This window comes from Pinus tabuliformis, chromosome 6, assembly GCF_031772625.1.
Source record: "Pinus tabuliformis cultivar Carrire ecotype Pingquan chromosome 6, CPIR1, whole genome shotgun sequence".
Classification (NCBI taxonomy): domain Eukaryota; kingdom Viridiplantae; phylum Streptophyta; class Pinopsida; order Pinales; family Pinaceae; genus Pinus; species Pinus tabuliformis.
The window spans coordinates 1,762,243,168-1,762,269,511 of record NC_142292.1 but is presented as its reverse complement, the minus strand read 5'-3'; the positions used below and the strand labels follow the sequence as shown (position 1 = coordinate 1,762,269,511).

The 26,344-nt window shown below is 41.7% G+C and overlaps 1 protein-coding gene across 2 annotated transcripts in view; it reads right to left on the bottom strand.

The window, feature by feature from the left end:
• LOC149265985 (dol-P-Man:Man(5)GlcNAc(2)-PP-Dol alpha-1,3-mannosyltransferase-like) overlaps positions 1-26,344 on the bottom strand; it is a 374,817-nt gene that overhangs the window by 276,130 nt on the left and 72,343 nt on the right. For both annotated transcript variants that reach the window (XM_089429913.1, XM_089429915.1), the window contains exon 4: positions 5,059-5,127. In XM_089429913.1, coding sequence (XP_089286039.1) covers positions 5,059-5,127 — 69 coding nt within the window. The remainder of the gene's footprint in view (positions 1-5,058; positions 5,128-26,344) is intronic.

The following is a 26,344-nucleotide window of genomic DNA, read 5'->3' as shown; positions in this document are numbered from 1 at the left end:
AGATATCGCAAACCCTAGCTCGAAGACCAATTCTTGCCCTTGGTTTCCCTTAGGCTAGAAACCTCACTGGGATCCTTACATTGCCTTTTATTGAAAATTCATTCATTGATCCCTTTCCCCTCGCTAATTAGGTCAAGCATATCATTGGTTGCTAAATCCTATCCCCTTGACCTAACCTCGGGGTCCAATTGGTCTTGTATGGTCCCATGCACTATCAAGGTTAATTCTTTAAAGATCTCCTCGGACCCAAGTTTCCACAAGAATTATAGGGCTTAGGGATCTGCTTTATAAGGCACATACTCAAAACCTAACCCTTGAAATACTCCCCAAGCCTTTCCTTGAGAGCCTTCCATCTTGTCTTCCAAGAAAAGCAAGTTATATATTTGAGCCTCTCTTGTGAATAGGCTTCTAGGATCACTCCTCACCCTATCATTGGTCCATCCATTTCATGATCCTTATTATAACGGGTCTCCTCCCATCGGTGAAAGTCCGTAAAGAGTAGGGAGCCATAGCCGAGGTGACAGTGGGCTATCACTCCATTGTTGCCCTTAGCCTAGTAGTAGCCCTTCAAAGATCCCCTTTTAGGACCCCTGCTAGTTTGAGCGGTAACAGAGCCAAGGAAAAAACATCGAGTAACAGCAAAACATGTGCTTGAGTATTTGAGGGGCCAAAGGAGTATGGTCTGATATATCTTGGAGATGGCAAACTGAAGTTGCAAGGTTATTCAGACAAATTGCACTAGTACAGGGAGATCACCCCAGATATTGCTTTAGCATGGGATCAGTGATGGTATCATGGTTCAATAGGAGTAGAATTTCATGGCACTAAGCTCAACAGAGGCAGAATACATGGCAGCTAGTACTAGTAGTTGTAAGGCGAATCTGGCATCACAAGTTACTTGTCAGACTGTTTGATTAGGAGTTAGAACAGTCATTTACTGTGATAATCAATGTTGTATCAAACTCTTTGAGAATCCAATGTTTCCTGACAAATCCAAGCATATCAAGATCAAATATCACTTCATATGAGACAGGGTTTAAAAGGGAGCAATGAAGCTCCAGCATATTATCACAGATCAAGAGGTAGCTGATATTCTGACCAAACTCGTGGCAAAATGGAAGTCTGAGGCTTTGAGAGACAAACTTGGATTGGTGCTGAAACCATTCCTATATAAAAGGGAGTGTAGAGAATTATAGCTCAGAAAGGAACTTCCACACATGTGTGGGAATTAGTTCAAGATATTATCAAAATGTTATTTTCTAAAAGTAATTCTATTTTGTAATTCAGTATAGTAAAAAAGAGAGTCTTACTTTTAGCAGTTAATTCTAAAATTGAACTTAGACTTGGAGTAATCTTAAAAATAAACTCGCCACTAAAACTATTAAGTCAGGGCAAGGTAGAGGCTTTTACACACACACTCGAGCAGTCAAGTGTGAGAGAGAAAGAGAGTAGGCATCCAGGGAAGAGCCATTCCTAGGTAGCATGAAGTTTGAGGTAACAACCCCATACAGTTGTACAGACAATACCATTCCTGAATCGGCACAGTAGTCCTACAATGTGTACCAGTGTTGTACAGCAAAGAACTGATGTTGCTGATTTTCTCAGTAGCTGTACCTCTCTAACAGCTTGTAGAAGCTCAACTTCAAGGCATCTTTGGCATCCATGCGGGTTGTCTTTTTTCTTGGGCAGCATGTGGAGGTTCCCTTGTAAATTTTTTGTCTATGGAACGAAAGCTGATTTGAAGGAGTAATTGTCTGTGTGTGTGTGAAATTAATTTTTATGCTTCTGCTATTTAATTCTAGCTATTGTGTGATTGATGCTATGATCTGAAATTTAATTTCAGTGTTAATTCAATTCAGCAATCTGCCTTTTTGATTGGGATCATAAGGGCATTAGGGCTTGAAATTCTAACAGATAATGTCCTAACTCATTTGCAGGTTGCTGATATTCTAATAGAACCCCTTGGAAATGAAAAGTTCAACATTCTAAGAGAGAAGCTCAGTGTGGTGGAGAAGACCTTCCATGCAAATAGGAAGTGCTATTTTGTGATTCCTTCGAGTTGTTCTCCTAGAAAAAGCGGACATGAGTGTTGAAGGTAATTCCTTGTAGGTAGGTTGTGCCATATCAAAGATTTCCTTTACACCCCTATGACAATTTCCTTACAAATGTGATACTGGGCATCCTCTATTTTTTGGTTAGTGTAAGGTTATATAACAAATTACTCTTCCACAGTAATGACAGCTTTATGATGGATTCCTTACACATTTATGGCAATTTCCTTTCTTGGAAGATTGTATAACAGATATTCTAGATATAGGGACAGTGCATTGCTTGGGAGAAATTACTTTGTATGTGGGGCACTCTCCTTGAGGTCTATTATTAGCAGTTAAGTATTGCAACCTTTTTGCCCTTTTGTCAAGTTTGAGTAGATGAGGAAGGTTGCTCTAGTTAGGGTTATATTCACATGTGAGGTGTATGAACATATAATGAGTGTGAAGATTTGAGAGAAGCCATTGTAGTCCCTTGGGGACAGTATTCTATTTCTTTTCATGTGCTGATGAAAAGATAGTGATTGCTACTATAGAATTTCAGCTTGATGTCCAACTACATTCATGTTGTTATTTGTGTAGAACATATTTCATCTTTTGGAGGGTTGATGTCATCTCTTGATATGCAGTGTTTGCACTTCTGCGTTTTCCATTCAGCACTTCTATTTATGCAGATTTAAAGATTTCTTTGGTGTTTCAATCTCTTATGTATTAGTTTTAGGACAAATTCTTTGAATGCAAACATGTGTGTCATGTGGATGTAAAATTATGGCAATAATATAGTCTAATACTTGATATTTATGCAGATCAAACATTGACGCTTCAATATGTTTTGGTGTGTTGAAACTTGAAACCTTTAAACAGAGATACAGTTTCAGTAGTAGCCAAAGGTTGATCTTCCAGTGTAACTGAATCTGCAAGTGCCACTTTGTCAATTGATGGCTTGACCTTATTGATGATAAATAAGTCCTCATGAGAGACACTAAGTTCCCCTTCTATATTTGTACCATGAATTTTGTTAGTGTTTTTTTAATTGGATTTGTTAACTTTTCTTTGTTGACAAGTTGTTTCTTGATTTTTTATTGGACCTTCTTCTCATTTTTTGAATTCTTGATTTCCACAAGGAGATTTCTGTTATTCTTTCACAAGTGAGAAATGTCTTCACTGATGTTAGATAGGAATTTACTAATGTTTTTAATCAATTCTTTGTGAGCATCATTTATTTTGTTATTCTGTTGTTGAAGCTCTTCTATTCGTTGTTGAAACCAGCACACTTTTGCTTCTTGACGATGCACTTTATTTGGGTTTGACAATTTTTTCATCTTTGTCAACAAGGGCTTTGTTCAATTTTCTTAATTTTTCTTCCACTTCTTCATAATTTTGCTGTTGACTCTGATCAATGTTACCAATATCACAAACAATATATCCCGACTTTTAAAGGCCCCATTATCATCAACTCAAAGGATCCTGCAAAATATTCCAATCATATTGTGAGCCGATTGAAATTATCACCCTATCCTTGCCAATGACCCCTATGCTCACAACAACTTGGTTTCTACAAGGATCTGAAAGCCCATATGCTTTTGCTTGGCCAGAATAGCCAACAAACATTAACTCAGTCTGCCTGAACAACATTCAGGCAAGCAAGACAACCAAGGACATAATATAGCATTCCTTCCAGAGTGTCCACAAGGATTAATGGGATCATGATAAAACCTGCCTGCAAGCACAATTCTTCAAAGTTGAAAGGGACCTGAGGGGTGGGGTAAATTGGTCAAATTAAGGTAAGCAATGTGAAATAAATTAGACATGGAAAGAGCACATCATGTGCTGAAGGAAGTTTTATCCTTCTGGAGCAGCAAGGGAGAACATTGGCAGCCCAGGTGCAGGCCATGCAATTGGACTTACAAGAGATATAATCAGTGCAACAGATGTTCACGACTGGCAATGAAGCATCCTTGATTGAGGGTGGATTCTCACTTACAACAGATAACCAAAGACCTTGAAAGGTCAAGGAGACTTTCCACAGAGTGACTTTGGGCCTTTACGACCTGGATCCTTCCTCCAATGATGCCATGGAGCAGAGCACCCCTTTCGCCATCCAGATTTACGAGCCAGAAGAAACCGCAGAACCAGAGCAGCTATTCGAAGAAGTGATCAGCCCAGACCCAAAAGCAGGTGATGAAATAATTAAAATCAATTTATTATTTATGTTATTTGTACATATTAGCTAGAATGAAAAGTATATGTGGATGGATATCTTTTGCCTTCAGTATGCACAGGTGTGTAAAAGTTCTGGCTTCTGTAAAAGAAACTGAAATAGTTTTACAATCATAATATACACACTGGTTACAGCTATAGTTTGCCAGATTTTTGTTTTGAAGATAATATAAAAATCCTTTGTTCTTGTTAAAAAGAATAATACAAATCTAATTCAAATTTTTATAAACTAGTTAGTCTGGTTCTAAACGTTCAATAATTTGCTTTGCTATGAATTCTGCTACTAGAAACAATTTTCTGGTCAGCACACCTATCCAAATATTGCAGGAATGTAGAGCTTCATGTTTAGAGACATAACATTACATGCAATGCTACCACGCAGATACATAAATCATAAATATATTTTTGTAACCATTATGTTTATTCACCTTCTAATGATAATGTAGAGATACAAAATTCAAATTCTTATAAACTAATTCGCCAGGTTGTACAAGTTCAGTAATCTTCTTTACAATGAATTCTGCTTCTAGAAGCAATTCATTGATCGGCACACAAGGCACCTGTCCAGATATCTTAGACATATAGAGCCTCATGAGTCATTTTTAAAGCTGAAATATTATTTCGTTGAAGAGTATACTAGATTAATATTTCTGATTGTTTTTTGTTTTCACTTATCCAGAATAGCCAACAATGGATTGGATGGCATTTTCAGAGAGCTGTAGTATATCTGCAAAACGAAAATACTAACCATAGAAGTGTTGATGTAAGAACAGTTTGTAGTTTTACATACCAAATTAGACTTTTTGTAGATCAGCAAAATTATTCCAAGGTTTATGATATACAAAATACCAAAGATAACCTGTAAATACAAAGAACAAAGATAAGAGAGTTAAGAAAGCAATACTCTCTAACACTAAAATATTAATTACCGCCATCATTTCTCAGACTTAACATAAATCGAAGAATTTAGAAACTAAACTTAAAACAGAAAAGCAAATTAAGAACCTATCTCTCTGTCATGTTTACAAATTTATGAAAATTTCCAACATTGTTGAAGTTGTTTTTGTTCGAGAAATAAAAAAATATAATGGTCATTTAATATTGTACTCGCTTCATAAAGTTACATTATGACTTAATGATGTAATAAGCAAATCACAAATTATAGAAAAGGCATCTGTAATTTGTACAGCATACATGTTCTCTATTATGTGTTGACACTTGAGATATCTCTTCATTGAATAATCCCGAAGCACACTCTCCCCATCATATTCTATCCATTATACTGCCTGCATATATTTGTGTGTTCCTGACATGGTATCAGAGCCACAGAGCAATAATTCAGCGAAGCAACGTGCAGAAGCCTGTGAAAAATCGGTTACTCAATTCCTACTGCAGCAACTGATGTTAATTCCTCTAATTGTTAATTCGATTAAACAATTTACTTGCTGTGTGCTATGGCAAATATCGAATTAAATACACTGCAGCCTACACAAATAAAAAACTGTGGAAACTAAATACAACATAGGAGAGAAACAATCATCACACACATCTACACAGTTATTTTTGGACAAATGTCCCCTGAAAAACCCAGTGTGGGAAAATCGGTGCAGCAGCTGAGGGTTTGTATTATTAAGTAGTAGTAATTTGAGTACAAATCTATGGATGCTTCAGAACTAGCAATCCATGCAGAGAAAATAACTGACAAATGTCTAGTGAGAAAATTCTCACTTCCACCTGTGATCTGACACTGACCTTAGCTCAAGATGAGTTGCCCCTTGCTGGCTCTGCGTCAACCTGCTGGACTCAGTGTCTCTCTCTCCTGCTATTGATCAGTTGCTGCTCTGGGAAATCGATCTTCTGGCTCTCTTGGTCTCCCACTCCGGCTCCTGCCTCTGAAACTCTACTTCTCTTCAGCAAATACGGATCTCCCTCTGAAGCTCTACGTTGCCTCTCTGCATTGCGTCAGCCTCTCTGTGGAGTATGTTGTCTCTCTGCTATGCACTCCCCGGATCAGGGAAGCTTCCTCCAGTCTACTATCCCTACCCCTCTCTCACTGCAAAAAATCACTTTGAATCTCTCTCTGGCAACTATTGTGTTGCTCTCTTCGAAAATTTGATCTTTGATCTCTTACTCGATGTGTTTTCCAAATGCCCATCAAGCCTCCTCTTATAATCCTTCAATTGAGAACCAACAGCCCAGATTAGATGCTAATCAATGGCTCAGATTATTTTGGCTTGATCCTCGTCTTTTTCTAGAAGTTTCATGTTGAAGTTTCTAAGTTTACTTAGTTTAGAAACCCTTCATACACTTTTTCTGATTTATTCCTACCTACTTGTTACTTTTCTTTAACAAGTTATTTACAAAGTAAATACTGAAAATAAACACCAGTGCATGCTCAACATATTACAGATCAACAACTAAAAGAAACAAGAACAAACACACTACATGACACCATTATTTTTGGACCAATGTCCCCGGAAAAACCCAATGCAGGAAAACCAGTGCAACTATCTAAGGGTTTTCTTATTAAGCAATATCAGAGTACAATCTAGGTGCCGAAACTGGCCTACCCAACAGAAAATTTCCTTAGCAGCTATACCTCACAGTTTGAGAGAAATCTCCTGGCTGGAACCCCGAAAAATCCTTCCAGCAACTCCTCAGCACAAAACTGCTTTGCAACCCCAGCATCTGCCCAATCTGGACTGCGTCAGCCCCTCTTTGTCTCATGATGGCCCTGTTTCAGCCTTTCTTGGCCTGCGTCAGCCCCAGGAGGCCCTAAGTCAACTCTGGGAGCCTCTGCGTCAGCTGCGCTGGCCCCTCTGGTGCTCTACGCAACACTTGGCTGCCTCTGCATGGCCTTGCGTGAGCCCTTGCTGGCTCTACGTCACCCTCCTTGGCTACTGTGCTGCTCTCCCAGCACAATCTTTGCCTTCTCTGTTTCTCTGTACTCAATGCCCCTCAGTTGCTCTTCCGATCGCTGATTCTATCTCTCTTAGCAAACCCTGTTCTAGAGAATAGAATGACTGATCATCTAGTGTAGTCTCCAAGTGACCCTCAAGCCTCCTCTTATACTTTTCTTGTTGACATCTCAACAACCGAGATTAAGTCCCTAATCAACAGCTAAGATTAGATCTGGCTTGATCCATGTCTTTTGGACCACTCTAACACAGATTCATATTAATACACATTAATATTTTGTTTTCCCTAAGTTTAGACTTAGGGACTCCATTAAAAATATTAATTATTTTAATATCTCCTGATCTGTTTAGAATCTGCCCAAACCCTTTCTGGGTATTGGAGATCTCTTGTGCTCCAACCTCTCCACCAAATTTTGTGGCTAGAGCACATCCGATGCTACCCCAAATCAACACTCCCTCTTAGCGAGGACTGTGCTCTAGCAATACCCCTCACTGAATATTATTCTGATCATCTGGCATCGGTACATGTGCCGATGCTAGGCCTTCCTGCCCACCATCCTCTGCACTGATGCCTCATGTACTGCTGCCCATGGTTCGGCCACTGCCACTGCTGCATTTGTACGACAGCTCCCTCTGCATCCGTGCTGTTGCTGGTCCTTTCTCCCAACACTACATCCGCGCTGCACCTCCTCTCATCATGTTACATCGTGCTGCCCACTGCTGCACTGCAACTCAATTACTGAGAAGTAAGTAACTAATCTCCCAACTGACCTCCCTGTTGGGCTAGAAACACCCTTGAATGTTGAAGCTCCCTCTGTCGCTGACAAGTGCTCCCTCTCTCTGACCTCTGCGCTGCTGCAACAACTCCCTGCATCTCGCACCGTTGCACACCTTTCTGTGCCTCCCTGCACTGGTGCAACAGTCCTGTGCCTCTCGCACTGCTGCAGCCTGCTAGCTTTGCGATGTCTCGGGACTCCTACATTGTAGCTCTCTTTGCCGCTCCATCTGCATCTGTCTCTATCCACTCAGCCAGTCCTGCTACTCCTCGTCGAGGTTCCCGTAGCAAGGTCTAATCCAAGAGGCTGGGTACCTCAAGGATCTTGCCCCTCATCGCTTGTAGTCCACCTGACTACAACTCGATGTCTCCCCACTTCCGCTCAAGTGGTGTATGCGCACTCATGGCACAATCATCGCTTGTCAAAACTTCCTTCTCTGCCCGCGCTGGCACTGCCTTAGTCTCAGAAGACTCTCCCTTACTCTTCTTCCTTGGGCACTAGGTCGCATAATGACCCATCTCCCCACAGTGGAAGCACTTGATCTTGGAGAGATCTTTCTTCTTCCGCTTCTCCTGCTTTCCCTTAGATGCTAGGGCCACATCCTCCTCCTCCTCCTTGACCTTGATCCCTTTGCTGCTGCTACCTGTCTTCGACTGCCATCTGATCTCTTCCTGGCGAAGAGCTGCCCACATCTCGTCCCAAGGTAGGAGAGTCCCTCTGCCCAGGATACTCTAGACAAACACTTCCCAATCTTCTGAGACAACATTCAGGGCTGTCCTCACCATAAGCTCCTGATCCGGTGTCGCTCCTATAGCAGTCAACTGGTCTCGGATCTCATTCAGTCCTCTAAGGAAGGTGTCAATCGATTGACCCTTCTTCATTTGATACAACCTCATCTGGTTCTCGAGCAGCATTCTTCTTTGCATAGAAGTATGTTGGTACAGGTTCTTGAGAGCCTCCCACATCTCAACTGTCGTTTCCTTCTCAGTTGTATGTGGTACCACATGATCCTTGACCCCATCAAGGATAATGCACTTGGCCCTTGCCATCGCCTCTTCGTACTTGTCGTTATCATTGGGGTCGACTGGGATAGTTATAACCTTCAAGGCGAAGTTCTTGACACGATTCCTGTCAAGCACTGGTAAGATTCTGGCCTTCCAGACTGCGAAGTTCGATGCTCCGTCCAGTCTATCCTGGTCTCTTACCCCGTGAAGTGCCATGACGCTCCTCTGCTTCCCTCCTGGAAGTTCTCTCTTTGACTCCTTTGAGTCTCTACTTCCCGTCCGGAAGTTCTCTTCTGGACTCCCTCTAAGTCTTGATTTCCCTCCTGGAAATCCTTTTGCCGCTTGTCAAGATGCCCCCTACTCTAATCGTCTTGTGCAACTGCACTGCTGATCCAAGTTCCTCGGCTAGAAACCCTCAGTAACAACTCCTCTGGCCCTGCTCTGTCAGGTACTGTTTTGACTTCAGTACCTCCCCGGCTCCACTCTGCAATATTTTTGCAGCCTTCTAGACTCCAGCAACTGCCTCTATGTGAACTGCGTCAGCCCCTCGCTGCCTCACGCTGACTCTACGTCACCCCAGATGGGTCTGCGTCAGCCCTGGGATGCCCTGTGTCAGCCCTCTAGACTTCTGCGTCAGCAATGCTAGCCTCTCTGAGGCTCTGCGCAACTCCTGGCTGGCCTACGTCACATTTCTTAGCCTCTGTGCTACTAGAAACAGCTTCTGTCACCTCGAGACAGTTGTTTTCTGCTGCTATTGCTCCGCTCGGCTAATGTCTCTTAGTCCTCCTGTGATCTGCAATCACGCTCTGATACCATGTTGAAGTTTCTAAGTTTACTTAGTTTAGAAACCCTTCATACACTTTTTCTGATTTATTCCTACCTATTTGTTATTTTTCTTTAACAAGTTATTTAGAAAGTAAATACTGAAAATAAACACCAGTGCATGCTCAACATATTATAGATCAACAACTAAAAGAAATAAGAACAAACACACCACATGACACCATTATTTTGGGACCAATGTCCCTGGAAAAACCCAATGCAGGAAAACCGGCGCATCTATCTAAGGGTTTTCTTATCAAGCAATATCATAGTACAATCTGGGTGCCGAAACTAGCCTACCCAACAGAGAATTTCCTTAGCAACTATACCTCACAGTTTGAAAGAAATCTCCTGGCTGAAACCCCGGAAAATCCTTCCAGCAACTCCTCAGCACAAAACTGCTTTGCAACCCCAACGTCTGCCCAATATCGACTGCGTCAGCCCCTCTCTGTCTAACGTTGGCCCTGCGTCAGCCTTTCTTGGCTTGCATCAGCCCCAGGAGGCCCTGCGTCAGCTCTGGGAGCCTCTGCGTCAGCTACACTGGTCCCTCTGGTGCTCTACGTAGCTCTTGGTTGCCCCTGCGTGAGCCCTTGCTAGCTCTACGTCACCTTCCTTGGCTGTTGTGCTGCTCTACCGGCACAATCTCTACCTTCTCTGTTTCCCTGCACTCAATGCCCCTCAGTTTCTCTCCCGATCACTGATTCTATCTCTCTTAGCAAACCCCGCTCTAGAGAATAGAATGACTAATCATCTAGTGTATTCTCCAAGTGACCCTCAAGCCTCCTCTTATACTTTTCCTGTTGACATCTCAACGGCCGAGATTAAGTCCCTAATCAACGGCTAAGATTAGATCTGGCTTGATCCATGTCTTTTGGACCACTCTAACACAGATTCATATTAATACACATTAATATTTTCTTTTCCCTAAGTTTAGACTTAGGGACTCCATTAAAAATATTAATTATTTTAATATCTCTTGATCTGTTTAGAATATGCCCAAACCCTTTCTAGGTATTGGAGATCTCATATGCCCCAACCTCTCCACCAAATTTCGTGGCTAGAGCACATCCGATGCTACCCCAAATCAACATTTCACCCACAATTTGATTAATACCCTTTAATTATTTTAATTTCCTAAGTTTATACTTAGGCACCCATTAAAAATAATTAATTATTTTAATAAAATTGTCTCTGAGTGGAATTTCCCAAAACAACTTCTGGGTATTGTGGAATACATGTGTCCAAGCCTCCCTGCAAACTTTGAGGCTTAGAGAACATCCGATGCTACCAAACATCAACACTCCCTCTTAGCGAGGAATGTGCTCTAATAATGCAACCTTTTGAAGCATCACCCCTCTCTATAACATCTCCCTTTGCGTTGTTGATGTCTGACATCACTGTCCACCAACTACTGCACAAATGTTGCATTTGCACTGTTGTTGACACTGCCACTACCAACACTGCATTTGTACTGCAACCTTCTCCATCTGCTACTTCTACTGCATCAGCAACGGAAAAGCATCCAAAATTACTGAACAAGTGTTCAGCATGATGCATTTGTTGCTGGAGTTCTGACTGTTGCTAGTCTCTACCTTGACCCTCTAAAGCCTCTGCGTTGTTGCGGACTCTGCACTGTGCCAACTGCACTGCCGCCAACTCTGCTCTACGTTTCTCAGGCTCTGGCGTTCCTAGCCACTACAACTGTCACTCTGCCACTCCTCTGCACCAACAAACACTGGTCCATCCTACGACTACTGATTTGGGCTCCCGTAGCAAGGTATTGATCCAAGAGGTGGACTCCTCAAGGATCCTGCCCATATGCAATTCTTTCGAACTACAGTTCTAAATCTCCCCTAGAAGTATATGGGCAACCATGGCAAACTCTTCCTCCTCGATCTTTGCGGATGCAGCCTTCGGATCATGCTTCTCGCCCTTGTCCTTCTTCTTGAGAGAACATTGTGTAGCGTAATGACCAAGTTCACCACACTGAAAGCACTTGATCTTCGAAGCATCTTTCTTCTTCTTTTGTTGCTCCTGCTGCCCCTTAGATGCAAGGGTTGCATTCTCTTCCTCCTCCTTTGGCTTCGTCCCACTGTCGTTGTTACTACTATCAAGTTTGCACTTGACTAAGTCCCTCCTCATCTCTTCCTACTAAAGATCAGTCCACATTCCCTCTCAATCTAGCAATCTCTCTCTACCCATGATACTCTGGACAAACACTTGCCATTCTTCTGAGACTAAGTTTAGAGCCAGCCTCACCATCTCGGTAGGCTGAGGTGTTGACCCCACAGTTTCCAACGAGTCTCGAATCTCCTGAAGCTTTGTAAGGAACAAATCAATGTGTTCCCCCTTCTGCATCTGCGTGGATCTCATCTTCTGCTCCAAGTACATCTTCCACTGCTCGGAAGATCCTTCATATAGCGTGGCCAATGCTTCCCACATTTGTCGGGCAATATCCTTGCCGGCAATGTGACACACTACATGATCCCTCACTCCATCAAGGATCAACCTCTTGGCCTTCACCATCTCGACCTTGTACTTCTTGAGCGGATCTAGATCTGTGGGTACAGCTACCACACTGTCGACATAGGTTTTGAGATTGTGCTCATCCAGAAGGCATGAGATCCTTGCCTTCCAAATCACATAGTTGGATGCACCCTCCAACCGATCCTGATCTCGCAACCCATGAGCTGCCATCTCTGCCAATGAAATGTCAAACTACCTCCTCTCTCCTCTGCGTTGCTGCTGGGCTGGCCTACGCACTCCCTGCTGGAGTTAGTAGATCTGTTGCTCCCTGTTGCTGCTCAGCAAATGAGAATTCGGACTTCTTGGCTGGAAGTCCTCTGAGGAAGAATTCCCTCAAGTGTGTCTTCTCCCCCACTGACGTTATTCTGCCAGCAACTGCTGCAAAATATCTGTGTCCCAGTTGAAGATCTGCTTTGCAAGGAAAAATACGATGCTCACTTCAACCTCTGGAAAGCTTCGATCTGGAGATCGAATTTCTCTATCGACTCACTCAGAGAAATCGAATTCTCCTCAAAACTTCGACCTCCTTGGCCCACGAACTGTGTTGCCTCTAGGTTTGAAAATGTTGCCTCTGCAATAATTTTGAACTCCTCTTCCTTTCTACTTCTGAGCTCTTTTGCTCACGATCTGCGATTCGATACCATGTGAAAAAAACAGTTACCCGATCCTACTAAAGCAACTGATGTTAATTCTTCTAATTGTTAATTCAATTAAAACAATTTACTTCTTGTGTGCTACAGCAAATATCGAATTAAATACACTGCAGCCTACACAAATAAAAAGTTGCAGAAACTAAATACAACACATGAAAGAAATAATCATAACACACATCTACACAATTATTTTTGGACAAATGTCCCCGGAAAAACCCAGTGTGGGAAAACCAGTGCAGCAGCCGACAAATATTATTAAGCATTAGTAATCTGACTACAAATCTATGTATGCTTCAGAACTAGCAATCCAGGAAGAGAAAATAACTAACAAACGTCTAGTGAGAAAATTCTCACTTCCACCGGTGATACGACACTGACCTTAGCTCGAGATGAGTTGCCTCTGCATCAGCCTACGCAGTTATGCATCAGCCTGTTGGGACCAGCGTCTCTCTCTCCTGTTGTTGATCCACTGTTGCTCTGGGAAATCGATCTTCTGGCTCTCCGGGCTTCCACTCCGGCTCCTGCCTCTGAAACTCGACTTCTCTTCAGCAAATACGGATCTCCCTCTCAAGCTCTACACTGCCTCTCTGCACTACCTCAACCTCTTTGTGGAGTACGTTGTCTCTCTGCTATGCACTCCCTGATCAGGAAAGCTTCCTCCAGTCTACTATCCCTACCCCTCTTTCACTGCAAAAAATCACTTTGAATCTCTCTCTGGCAACTGCTGCGCTGCTCCCTTCAGAAATTCGATCTCTGATCTCTTACTCGATGTGTTTTCCAAATGCCCATCAAGCCTCCTCTTATAATCCTTTAGTTGAGAACCAATAGCCCAGATTAGATGCTAATCAATAGCTTAGATTATTTTGGCTTGATCCTCGTCGTCTTCTAGAAGTTTCACCCACAGTTTGATTAATACCCTTTAATTATTTTAATTTCCTAAGTTTAGACTTAGGCACCCATTAAAAATAATTAATTATTTTAATAAAACTGTCTCCGAGTGAAATTTCCCAAAACGATTTATGGGTATAGTGGAATACATGTGTCCAAGCCTACCTGCAAATTTTGAGGCTTAGAGCACATTTGATGCGACTAGAAATCAACACTCCCTCTTAGCGAGGAATGGGCTCTAGTAATACAACATGTTGAAGCATCACCCTTCTCTGTAACATCTACCTCTGCGCTACTAGTGTCTAACATCGCTACCCACCAACTACTGCGCAAATGTTGCATATGTACTACTGTTGACACTGCCACTGCCAACATTGCATCTGTACTACAACCTTCTCCAACTGTTGTTGTTAATGCAATAGCAACGAAAAAGCATCCAAAATTACTGAACAAGTGTTCACCATGATGCATCTGTTACTGGAGTTCTGACTGTTGCTAGTCTCTGCCCTGACCCTCTGAACCCTCTGCGTTGTTGCTAACTCTGCACTGTGCCAACTCTGCTCTCCGCTGCTCGGTCTCTGGTGCTCCTAGCCACTACAACTGTCACTTTGTCACTCCTCTGCATCAACTAACACTGGTCCATCCTGCGACTACTAATTTGGGCTCCTGTAGCAAGGTATTGATCCAAGAGGTGGACTCCTCAAGGATCCTGCCCATCTGCAGTTCTTTCGAACTACAGTTCTAGATCACCCCACCTCTCCCCTAGAGGTATCTGGGCAACCATGGCAAACTCTTCCTCCTCGATCTTTGCAGATGCAGCCTTCAGATCATGCTTCTCGTCCTTGTCCTTCTTCTTGAGAGGACACTATGTAGCGTAGTGACCAAGTTCACCACACCAAAAGCACTTGATCTTCGAAACATCTTTCTTCTTCTTTTGTTGCTCCTGTTGCCCCTTAGATGCAAGGGTTGCATTCTCTTCCTCCTTTGGCTTCGTCCCAATGTCGTTGTTGCTACTATCAAGTTTGCACTTGACTAAGTCCCTCCTCATCTCTTCCTGCTGAAGAGCGGCCCACATTCCTTCCCAATCTGGCAATCTCTCTCTGCCCAGGATACTCTGGACAAACACTTGCCATTCTTCTGAGACTGAGTTCAGGGCCAGCCTCACCATCTCGGTACGCTGAGGTGTTGACCCCACAGCTGCCAACGAGTCTCGAATCTCCTGAAGCTTTGTAAGGAACGGATCAATGTGTTCCCCCTTCTGCATCTACGTGGATCTCATCTTCTACTCCAAGTACATCTTCCACTGCTCGGAAGATCCTTCATATAGCGTGGCCAATGCTTCCCACATCTGTCGGGCAGTATCCTTGCCGACAATGTGACACACTACATGATCCCTCACTCCGTCGAGGATCAACCTCTTGGCCTTCGCCATCTCGGCCTTGTACTTCTTGAGCAGATCTGGATCCGCGAGTACAACTACCACACTGTCAACATAGGTTTTGAGATCGTGCTCATCCAGAAGGCATGATATCCTTGCCTTCCAAATCACCTAGTTAGATGCACCCTCCAACTGATCCTGATCTCACAACCCATGCGCTGCCATCTCTGCTAGTGAAATGTCGAATTGCCTCCTCTCTTCTCTGCACTGCAGCTAGGGTGGCCTACACACTCCCTGTTGGAGTTAGTAGATATGTTGCTCCCTGTTGTTGCTCAGCAAATGAGAATTCAAACTTCTTGGTTGGAAGTCCTCAGAGGAAGAATTCCCTCAAGTGTGTCTTCTTTCCCCCACTGTCGCTATTTTGCTAGCAATTGTTGCAAAATATCTGTGTCCCAGCTGAAAATCTGCTCTGCAATGAAAATTACCCTGCTCACTTCTGCCTCTAGAAAGCTTCGATCTGGAGATTGAATTTCTCTGTCGACTCACTCAGAGAAATCGAATTCTCCTCAAAACTTCGACCTCCTTGGCCCACGAACTACGCTGCCTCTGGGGTTTCGAATTGCTGCCTCTGCAGTAATTTCAAACTCCTCTTCCTTTCTGCTTCTGAGCTCTTCTGCTCACGATCTGTGCTCTGATACCATGTGAAAAATCGGTTACCCGATTCCTACTGCAGCAACTGATGTTAATTCTTCTAATTGTTAATTCGATTAAACAATTTACTTGTTGTGTGCTATGGCAAATATCGAATTAAATACACTACAGCCTACACAAATAAAAAACTGCAGAAACTAAATACAACACAAGAGAGAAATAATCATCACACACATCTACACAGTTATTTTTGGACAAATGTCCCCGGAAAAACCCAGTGTGGGAAAACCGTGCAGCAGTTGAGGGTTTGTATTATTAAGCAGTAGTAATCTGAGTACAAATCTATGGATGCTTCAGAACTAGCAATCCATGCAGAGAAAATAATTGACAAACGTCTAGTGAGAAAATTCTCACTTCCACCGGTGATCCGACACTAACCTTAGCTCGAGATGAGCTGCCCCTTGTTGCCTCTGCGCTGCCTCCGCATCAGCCTACGCAGTTTTGTGTCATCCTGTTGGGACCAGCGTCTCTCTCTCTTGCTGCTGCTCTGGGAAATCGATCTTCTATCTCTCCGGGCTCCACTCCAGCACTTGCCTCTAAAACTCGACTTCTCTTCAGCAAATACGGATCTCCCTCTCAAGCTCTACGTTGCCTCTCTGCATTGCGTCAGCGTCTCTGTGGAGTATGTTGTCTCTCTGTTATGCACTCCCCAAATCAGGAAAACTTCCTCCAGTCTATTATCCCTGCCCCTCTCTCACTGCAAGAAATCACTTCGAATCTCTCTCTGGCAACTGTTGCATTGCTCTCTTCAGAAATTCGATCTTTGATCTCTTACTCGATGTGTTTTCCAAATGCCCATCAAGCCTCCTCTTATAATCCTTCAGTTGAGAACCAACGGCTCAAATTAGATGCTAATCAATGGCTCAGATTATTTTGGCTTGATCCTCGTCTTCCTCTAGAAGTTTCACCCACAATTTGATTAATACCCTTTAATTATTTTAATTTCCTAAGTTTAGACTTAGGGACCCATTAAAAAATTAATTATTTTAATAAAACTGTCTTCGGGTGGAATTTCCCAAAACAATTTCTGGGTATTGTGGAATACATGTGTCCAAGCCTCCCTGCAAATTTTGAGGCTTAGAGCACATCTGATGCTACCAAAACTAGACAGAGCCAAGGGACTGCAACAAACAGAGAAGGTGTTAAGGGACTAACAACACAAATCAAGACAATATTGGGTAGAGAAAAGATAGACTGACAGCTCTATCTCTCAATAGATCATAGCACAATGTTGGCAAGACCAATGATTATAGACACCTTCATCATTGTCTCTCAAGGTACATACCCACCCAAGTGTTCATTGAGTATGACCTTCTAGGACTATTCTTATCTTGGGTTCCCAACCCTCAAAGAATATTGGTCCTCTTGCATACTCTTACCTTGGATGACTTACACATCCTCAAAGAGCATCGGATTTCAGATGATTACCCAATCCTCCATTCTATCTTCCCAAGTGACAACAAGAATGTTGTGTCTATCGCTCCCTTTCAACTAGGGAAGATATGCACATTCCTGCGAAGGAATGTACCCAAGATCCCTCTAACCAGGAACTTGCCCAAGCTCCCTCTCAATCAGGGACTTATCAGAGCTCCCTCTTAGCTAGGGACTATCATATACATCAGCAACTTCTTCTTATGGGTCCTTCAGCTGCTTGATCACTTTCTTTTCTTGATGTCATGAAATTCAGTCGAGCTTCTTCTTTGTAGGGCATGAGCCATCTATCACTTTTCTTCTTGGTTCGTCATGTCATTCCTTTCTTCATGGAAAGTGGCCTTCTTGATACATATCTAGAACCTTTGTCATATGGCTACTTCTTCTTCATGTTTCTTTCAAGAATTTCCATCCGCCACATGAATGTTAGTTGTACTTGCACTTACAACCCTTGTTCTAGTAGCCCTGCATGAACCTATCCAGATATTATTCAAGACATCAAAGCATAGCATTAAAATCAAATAGTACCTTATGAGATGGCTTTCCATCATGACATCTTGTTGGCGTGAATCATCAGCATCCTGCATTTTCACATCTCCAAGGCCTTTCCAGGTGTCAAGGGTCCTTTGATCTTTTCCTTCCTATGTCAGAATTCTCGTGCCTTCTTCCAAGAGATGCCTTCAACAAATTTGTCAGATGTTGATTCCTAGTGTCCATGGTGTCCTTTTATCCCTGATCTCTTTATCTCATATGCTTCTTTATAGATTTTCTTTGTCAACCACCTCATACTCCATATGAGGACATTTCTCATGTTGACCTTTATCAGTGAGTGAACCATGCCTTCGTGCATTTTCTTCAATGAAAGAGATCTATCCTGTCCTTGACCATGCTACCAGAGAAATTCCCCATGCTCATTGATACAAATGATGACATGACTTTAACTAAAAACATAGATGCATACATACCTCATCTTAGTTCTTTCCTTGATCATCTTAGCTTCCTTTGACAGCTTCCTAGATTGAGATTACCTCAATCCCCTTTGCTTTGCTACATCTTTCCTTGCCTACATATCATCCTTTCTTGAATCCCCATAAGTGGAATTACTATTGAGACATCTGCTTTCCTAAAAGTCCTGAACCTTTTATAGAAGATTTCACCGGAGGATCCTAATAGTCCCCATCCTGCAAATGCTCCTTTCTCCTAATGATAGTGGCCTTCCAAGATTCTTTATGCCTAGATGAGGTTATCCAATGGCTACTTCCTTCCTACATGAATATCTTTATCTGAGCTATCTTTGTACAATGCTCCTATATCCCTAAAGTTGCCATTCTTATAAATCATGCATTCTATCCTACAGCTACATGCTCCTATGATACCCAAAACTTTAAAGAAGACTTATGTGAAGAAGTTGATCTCAGTCACAGTAGAGATCCAGAGGGTCCTCCTTCTGCTTCTTATCTTCTTCTTTCACTTCTTGGGTGATGTGAGCTTCTTCTCGTTTCCTCTTATTGTTGTGTTTTTTGAACTTAGGACAATCCCTCTTATAGTGTCCATATTCTTGGTAGCCAAAGCATTGGACTTTGGACATATCTCTTTACCCTTTCTTTGTGGACCAAACTTGCCAAATTTCCTTTTCTCTTGGCCATAGCAGCAAATGTCTGCTCCTTTGATCCCACATCATCTCTGGCTTTAAGTCTAGTCTCCTCAATTTTGCATAAATACCAAAGTTCATTCAATGGGGTCGCTTCCTTCTTGGCATATATACTTGATGTGAAGTTGCCCCATTCCTTAGGTAATGCATTGAGCACCACAGTTGTCATCTCTCTATCTGACATAACTTCTCCCAGTTCTTGCAGTTGGTCTCTCATCTCAGAGACCTTCATGAAGTAGGGAGCTATTCCTTCTTCCTTGGATATCTTCATTTTATATAGCTCATTACGCAACAATATCACTTCTCCAGCTGTACTAACTGAGAATAGCTCCACCAACTTATCATAGATTTCTTTAGATGTTTCAAGTTTGGAAACATAAGGAATGAGAGGGTCCTTGATGGATTCTATCAAAATCCTTTGAGCCCTTGTTTCATCCTTATTATGCTTTGTTGGGCTTGAGTTTGTTCCTTAGCAGGAACAGTGACACACCCTTTGATGTAGTCCTGAAGTTCATTCTCTTTGAGAAGTAGATCAGTCCTCTTTTTCCATGCAAGGAAATTAGCAGTCCCAACCAATTTGTTGCTTTCCTTGCAAAAAGACATTTTGATATTTTCAGAAGAGGACATAAAAATACTTACTTGAGAGAGTTGATATGAAGAGATCTTGTTGCTTCTTGATGAATGAAGTCTCAGCTTCTTGGATCTTCAAGTTCTTCAAGATGCTTCCTTCAAGGTGCCTTGTGAGGGATTTCCTTGTTGATGAAAAACTTCTTCGATGTGTAGATCTGGAGATCTTCAATGATTGGCTTGGATCTGAGTATCTTCCTTTGAAGATGATGAGCCCTTGATCTAAACCCTTCTTGGATAAACCCTCTTGTAGATGCCTTTAGACGGAAGGCTTCCTTCTTTCTTTTGTTCCTAGGATGGTAGTCCTTCTTGATGGGTCTAGGAGAGGAGATGTCCTCCTTGTCTTTGATGGATCTGGAACCCTTGCTTGTAGATCTAATGCTTCAACCTTTGTGTGCCCTTGCTTCTTGATCCTGATGCTTCAATCTTCTATGTGCTCTTGAGATGCCCTTCCTTGATGTGTCACCTTAGCTCTGATACCATGTTGAAGAATCTAGGGCATCTAGGTTATAGTGAGATTCTTCTGATGATGATAACAATTTGTGAAGTACTTTTTACTTTTCTTATTAGCACAATCTTCTCTTATTATTATTAGTGTGTGTTCTCTTACTTCATCAAACAGTTACCAAAACAAAAGAGACAAGAACACAAGATGTTGGCTCTCAGCCAAGGCAAAACCTCTCTCTCCTAGAGAGGAAAACCCTTATGCAAATTTCTCTTATTGAAGCTTCAATTGACAAATGCCAAACCCTAGACCCTTGACTAGTAGATCCTCCAAGCACAAGACACAATCGCTCTTCCTTTTGTCCTCCAATCGATGCCTTCTTCTACTTTGCACCTTGATCTCTTCCTTAGTACTTCTTCCGGCAACTTGCAGCGCTTTTTCCGACAACTACAGAAACCCTAGGTCTCGTTAGAGACCTCTTCTTTGGTGTTCATCTTTCCTCACTTTGCAGTTTTCCTTCTCCTTGATACTTAGGTTGGAAAATGAGGCCTTTCTTGAGGTATGTCCTTGAGATTAGAGGCAGATCCTCTTAACCCTTACTGTTGCTCTGTCTTCTTCGCATGTGTGGCTGATCTAACGCACAAGATTGCACTTCTAGCTTGCTCCCTTCCTTCACTTGATATGGAGACCTATTTGAGACCTCTTTTTGGCCCAATCGAAACTTCTTGGAGGGCTGTAATTTCTGACTTGTTGCAGTAGCAGAATGTCCTTTTCTTCGCACGTGTGACATAGAGGAGCCCTAAAACAGTACCAAAACTTTGGATTTCTTTCTTCTCTTCTTCACTGCCCTACAAGCACCCCTTTTACCCTTTTTCACACCTCTTTCTTGCCTCTACTCTTTGCTGATTTCAGAGATCACTTGATGGTCTAATGGTGAGGTCGTACTTTTCTATATATAGGATTATGTCCCTCCTTTTAGGAGGGCTTGATCACCTAGTGAAGCCAACTTGACATTTGTGCATAAAAATTCATTCCTTGAGCCGACTTGAAGAGGAGACTTTTCTTTGCTTTGGAGGATCATTCTAAACATATTTCTTTGACTCTAATACATATGTTTACATAGTGTAACATGCCCACATGGGTCTTCAATAATTACATTGACTCTTTGACTTTCCTAGAAGCACTTAAACATGTGCTTGACCTATCGAATGGACAAGAAATCCATTCTTGATAATGACAAAAATAATAATTCTTTTATTTTACAAGTACAAAGATCAAAATTACATTTATGAAGACCAAACCTAGTTACACTTTCTTCAACAATAAGTTCTCTTAAAAGACAAACAAAATACTTTTACATCCCTAATGTTTCATGAATAAATCAAAAAAAAAAAGAATCATGTTTGTAAGTTTGTAATTCAGAGACTGAATATTTGCTTTTGCTATATGTGAGTTAGATTTTGGTCCTGCATAGAAGCGTTGTAGCACAAGACAGTTATATAAGAGCTAAGTATCACAAAGGACATGGGACAAAGTGGCCATGTTAGGGCCACACATGCCACAAAAGAGCAACAGAAAGGGTTGTGTGTTAGGGCCATGTTACCCACAAAAAAGTGGGTAACACCATAAGAGAAAAAAATTCTCCTTTGGGCAGCCAGCAGACCAACATTTGTTCAATACATGATGATATATAATATTCCTCCGCCATTTGCACTGGTCAAACACCTCTCACCATCCGGCGTTCCTCTTAAAGGAAGGTGGGTCGCTAGTTGGTAGGTACTCTAGCCTCTAACCATTTTGCAATCATGTTCTTTTACTTAATGTTTTGGGCATTCTAACATGGATTACGGGGTTATCTGGATGACTGACCGATCTTGACTATAAACCTTTTCTCTCACTTTACCAGGGAGGTTAGTTTTTGACCCTAGAGTAGTGGGACATCTTCTAAGGCCTTAGGGTTATAGGAGGGGCACTACTTAGGGGCCTTGTCAATGTTATTTGATTGACAAGAGAAATCCACCAAAATAGAATGAGACAAATGACAATCATCTATAAGGAGCAACAGAAAAGATCCTAAAGAATAGTGGTCCATGAGTAGAAACCTCATCAAAGATAACATCTCCACGTTCAATCTCCTTGTGATTCTAAGGTTCATACAAATTTTAGACATATGATTTAGATACTTCAATGTAGCTTGCCAAGATGCAACAATAACTTTTAAGCTCTAATTTCTATCATTTTGAAATTTTGTAACTTTTAAGAATTGATGGTCAACCTTGGGAAAACCAAGGTTATGATCTTCAATAGCTAAAAGAAGGCCATCTCTAATTACCAATTCTCCTTCAAGGGGAAGAAGTTGAGAATACCACAATTGTTGATGTTTGTAGCTCGGTCAGGTACTTTTGCACAGGCTTAAGTGTCCAGCCGTGTAGAAATCGCCCAAAGTTTCCTTAGGACACTTGCTCAATGATTTGGAAAAATTTTGTGAATACTCTTAAACAAAAATCTCCATTTGCAAGACCTTTTACTGACACTTATATTTGCATGTGAAACATGAGAAATACATTCTCTAAACAATACTTCAGCAATCCATCAACATAAACAAGAGCAAATAATCATGTGGCATGAAGCAATCATAACACAACACATGATAACGGAGTTCATCCAATGTGGACTACGTCTCTGGGCCCTAGGTCAAGAGTGGGGAGGTCGCTTCATTAGTTTCAACAAAAGATAATGAGTACATGGAACATCTTCGTCAACACAAGGATATATCTCTCATCTCGAGTGGCAATATCTCTCCTACAAAGAAACGTTCTCTTACAAAGAACTCTCACTCACAGACTCTTCTCCTTTAACAAAACAAAGAAACGATTTCTCACAAAAGTGGCATAAAATGGACACTCTCACATATGTGGGAATGGCTATGAATCCACTGATCATATTCAAAGCATACTCATTATCATCATAATCATCTCGAAATTCTGAGACCAATGGCTGTAAACATGACTACTTTTTGGCGAAGTGTCAACATGGCCCTCTTTCATCATTGCTCCATCTTGGTTTTCGTGCAACGGCGAAAATGATGAGTTTCCTACAAAGATTCAAATCTCGCTATCCTACTGCAGCATACAGAGATCACCAGAACCTGCAACATACATCCATCCTTTCGCCAAAAGAAAAACAAGCAAAGTAGCAAAAATGTGTCATTATACCTCCCAATCTCACGATGGCCTGAAAATCAGCTACTCAAATGCCAAAACGGACTACACCGTTGCAATCATTGAGAAAAATCATGAAATTTGAGTATAAAGTTGACCCCATTCTGACACAATCAAAACTGGGCCTCCGGGAACTTAAAAGATTCCTCACAACATCAAAAATATTCTTTGGCTCAAGGTTTCGCCCTGGAACTGGGCGCGTCAGGGTTCCGAGATCATGGTTTTGCAGCTTTGTCTGCTTCCGGCTCTCGCAATTCTATAGTTCGTCCACGTGCTCATGGCTCTCGCTCAGGTCTCCTCCTCCATGCAAATGTGTGGTTTAAATAAGTTTTACATGGCAACGTTAACGAGACCGGCCCACTGTGCATTTGGTTGGGAGTTAAGACATAGTAATTTGTTGGAGGGGTCCTAAGGTCAAACCTGGAGGTCCTCCTCTCTGTTTTTCATTTATTTATATATAATATAACGACCTCTCATTTTTATTGGTCATAACAAACTTGGGTTTTATTTTTTTGGACCATATATATATATATGGTGTGTTTGTTACCATGGTCCATTCAAACCCATAACAAACCAAAGAACCATATATATGTATTTTGTTGGTTTGTTTTAACATATATATTTTGTCCTTTTATTTTTATGTGATTTTAATATATGGTTATTTTAATAACCATTTTTTTTTATTTTTTTAAATAGTTTTGTTTTTTAATATGATTTTTTTGTCTTTTCTGTAGGGGCAAGGAGCCAACAATGGAGTGCCATGTGTCGTTGGTTAATTGGCCAATCAGATGCCATGTATGCCTTATGGGTCCCACTTTCCTACTTTAACTTGTGAAATTCTGACTGCAATAAGTTGGTCATACCTACTCAGATTTGAGTGTCGTTTGTGCCATTGTATTCAGAACAACGAGCTCTACGACTTGGACTTGGTTTCACTGAGAGTTGATGACTTTGATTTTTGAGGTTTCCTAGAGCCATCTGGATCATTCCTCCCCACTTAGGAGCTTTTTGGTCCTCCAAAAGCATAATCATGTCCGCAATCTCGATCCGGATAACAAATGCCTCTTACAAGCCACCTTCCCTTTCCTTCACCTTTGTACTTTAAAACTTGAAATGATGAGACCGACACTTGTATCATATGCAAACTTGTAACTACTAATACATGTTCAATTACAAGACCAAAACAAAACCCAAGCAAACCCCATACTTGCCAAGAGTTTATAACATACTCATGGTCAAGTTTACATTAGAAACCAATACCCATGCTATCCAACTAAAAGGCCAAAATATCACCATGTTGCATTCATAAGTGATGGAAAACACTTTTACAAACATTTTCACAACATGTGATTTACAAATGCGGCCATGCTCAACTAATTTAAAAATGTTTTGTTGCCACCATCTCTCAACCAACCAGGTTAATGGTTCTTCTTCCTATAGTTGATTCTCCTGTTGAACTGCTTCATTGACTGTTCCTTCCCAGGTGCTTTCACATGCTTCCTATCCCTCTTTGGTCGTTGTTCTAGATGGAGTGTTACACAGTATTTTGTCACACCTCCTGCACTTCCCTGTGACATACCCCGAAGTGCCTGAAACATGACCATTATGCAGTGTACTCATTCATATATGCAACTCAGATCCTTCCTAAGACATTGATTGGAAAATGCCTTGAGCTTCCCCTAAAGGAAATAGCTCTTAAACCCTAATTTGAGAATCATCGCTCTTATGAGACTAAAAACCGCGATGGTCGCCTATTGTATTATACTCGACCCGTGATGGCATCGCTCTGTTTACTTGTATACCCGCGATGATCCCAAAAAGGCAATTTTCCCAAAGAGGATGAGAAACTTCGTGATCTAGAAGCTTCCAGAGCGACGAGCTAGAGGTTGTTCGGCGAAGATGTGGTCGAATTCTCCCAACTTGGCCTCTTGGTCTTATCCCTATGAGCTACCTCCTTGAGATGAGGGCCTACTCCTATCTTTGGAGAGATCCTAAATCCCTTTCCCTGCGTATATATTCATCCTCTCCCATTCCCAAATGGTTGGTCTATGTCTATTTGCACCCATACGCTAAGATTGTGGCTATATGATACTCATTTGGCTTGGAGAAGGAGTGCTTGAAGAGCCTAGCTTGGACTTGGACATTCATTCAAGGAGAGCCTATTGACATCAAGTCTTGGTTGTATGCTTCCTCCTTTATTCTATTAATATACAACTGCTAGTTCATGTTTCATAAATGTGCATGCTCATGTATCATTTAGCTTAATGCTCATTGATCTGTTAAGTAGGTTACTTTTGAATATGCTATTTGTATTCATGTGCCTTGTTGTGTCTTGATCTCTTGTGCAAGTGCATAAACGTTGTGAGCAGTGGGAACGAGCCCGTGACGGAAGTGATTCAAGATCTTCAACAAAAGACGACTTGATAACGTCAAAACGAGGTAGGCCATCTTCTTCATCTCTCTCTTCAATTGTAACTTAGGAAAGTGTCTAGTAGATTGTCACGTAGGTTGCTAGTCCCACTCATTGGGCTAGAGGGATCATCTCTGTCTGCAGAGAGGATTTACCTAGACAACAAAATGGTGACTCCGCTGGAGAAGATATAACTCTTTCCATTCAATCCTTCACCTTGAATTTATGATGAGTTTGACCAACCGTCAGTTTTCTAGCTTGTTTGTTTTTCTGTAACTATTTTCACTTGCTAGTGATTGCTTGAGGACATTGATTTTTGTCTGGTCTTGAAGATTTTTTTTTTTCTTCATTTTTCTCGCCCATCGCGGTTTTCTTCTTGACAATCGCAATGACATCACAGATGTTTTAATTACAGTCGCAATTATTGTTGTTTTGCCTTTAACATGCACGATGATCCCATAGTAAATGAGAAAATAGGGTTTTTCTTCTTGTTTTCAGTCTCTGTGTCCTCTATCAGTGATTTTCCAAAGTGTCTATGGTGTTTTTGATTGATTGTCTTGATTAATTTGCAAAATTTGTCTCGTTGGCTTTGAAGTGAAATCTGATTGAGTTCTA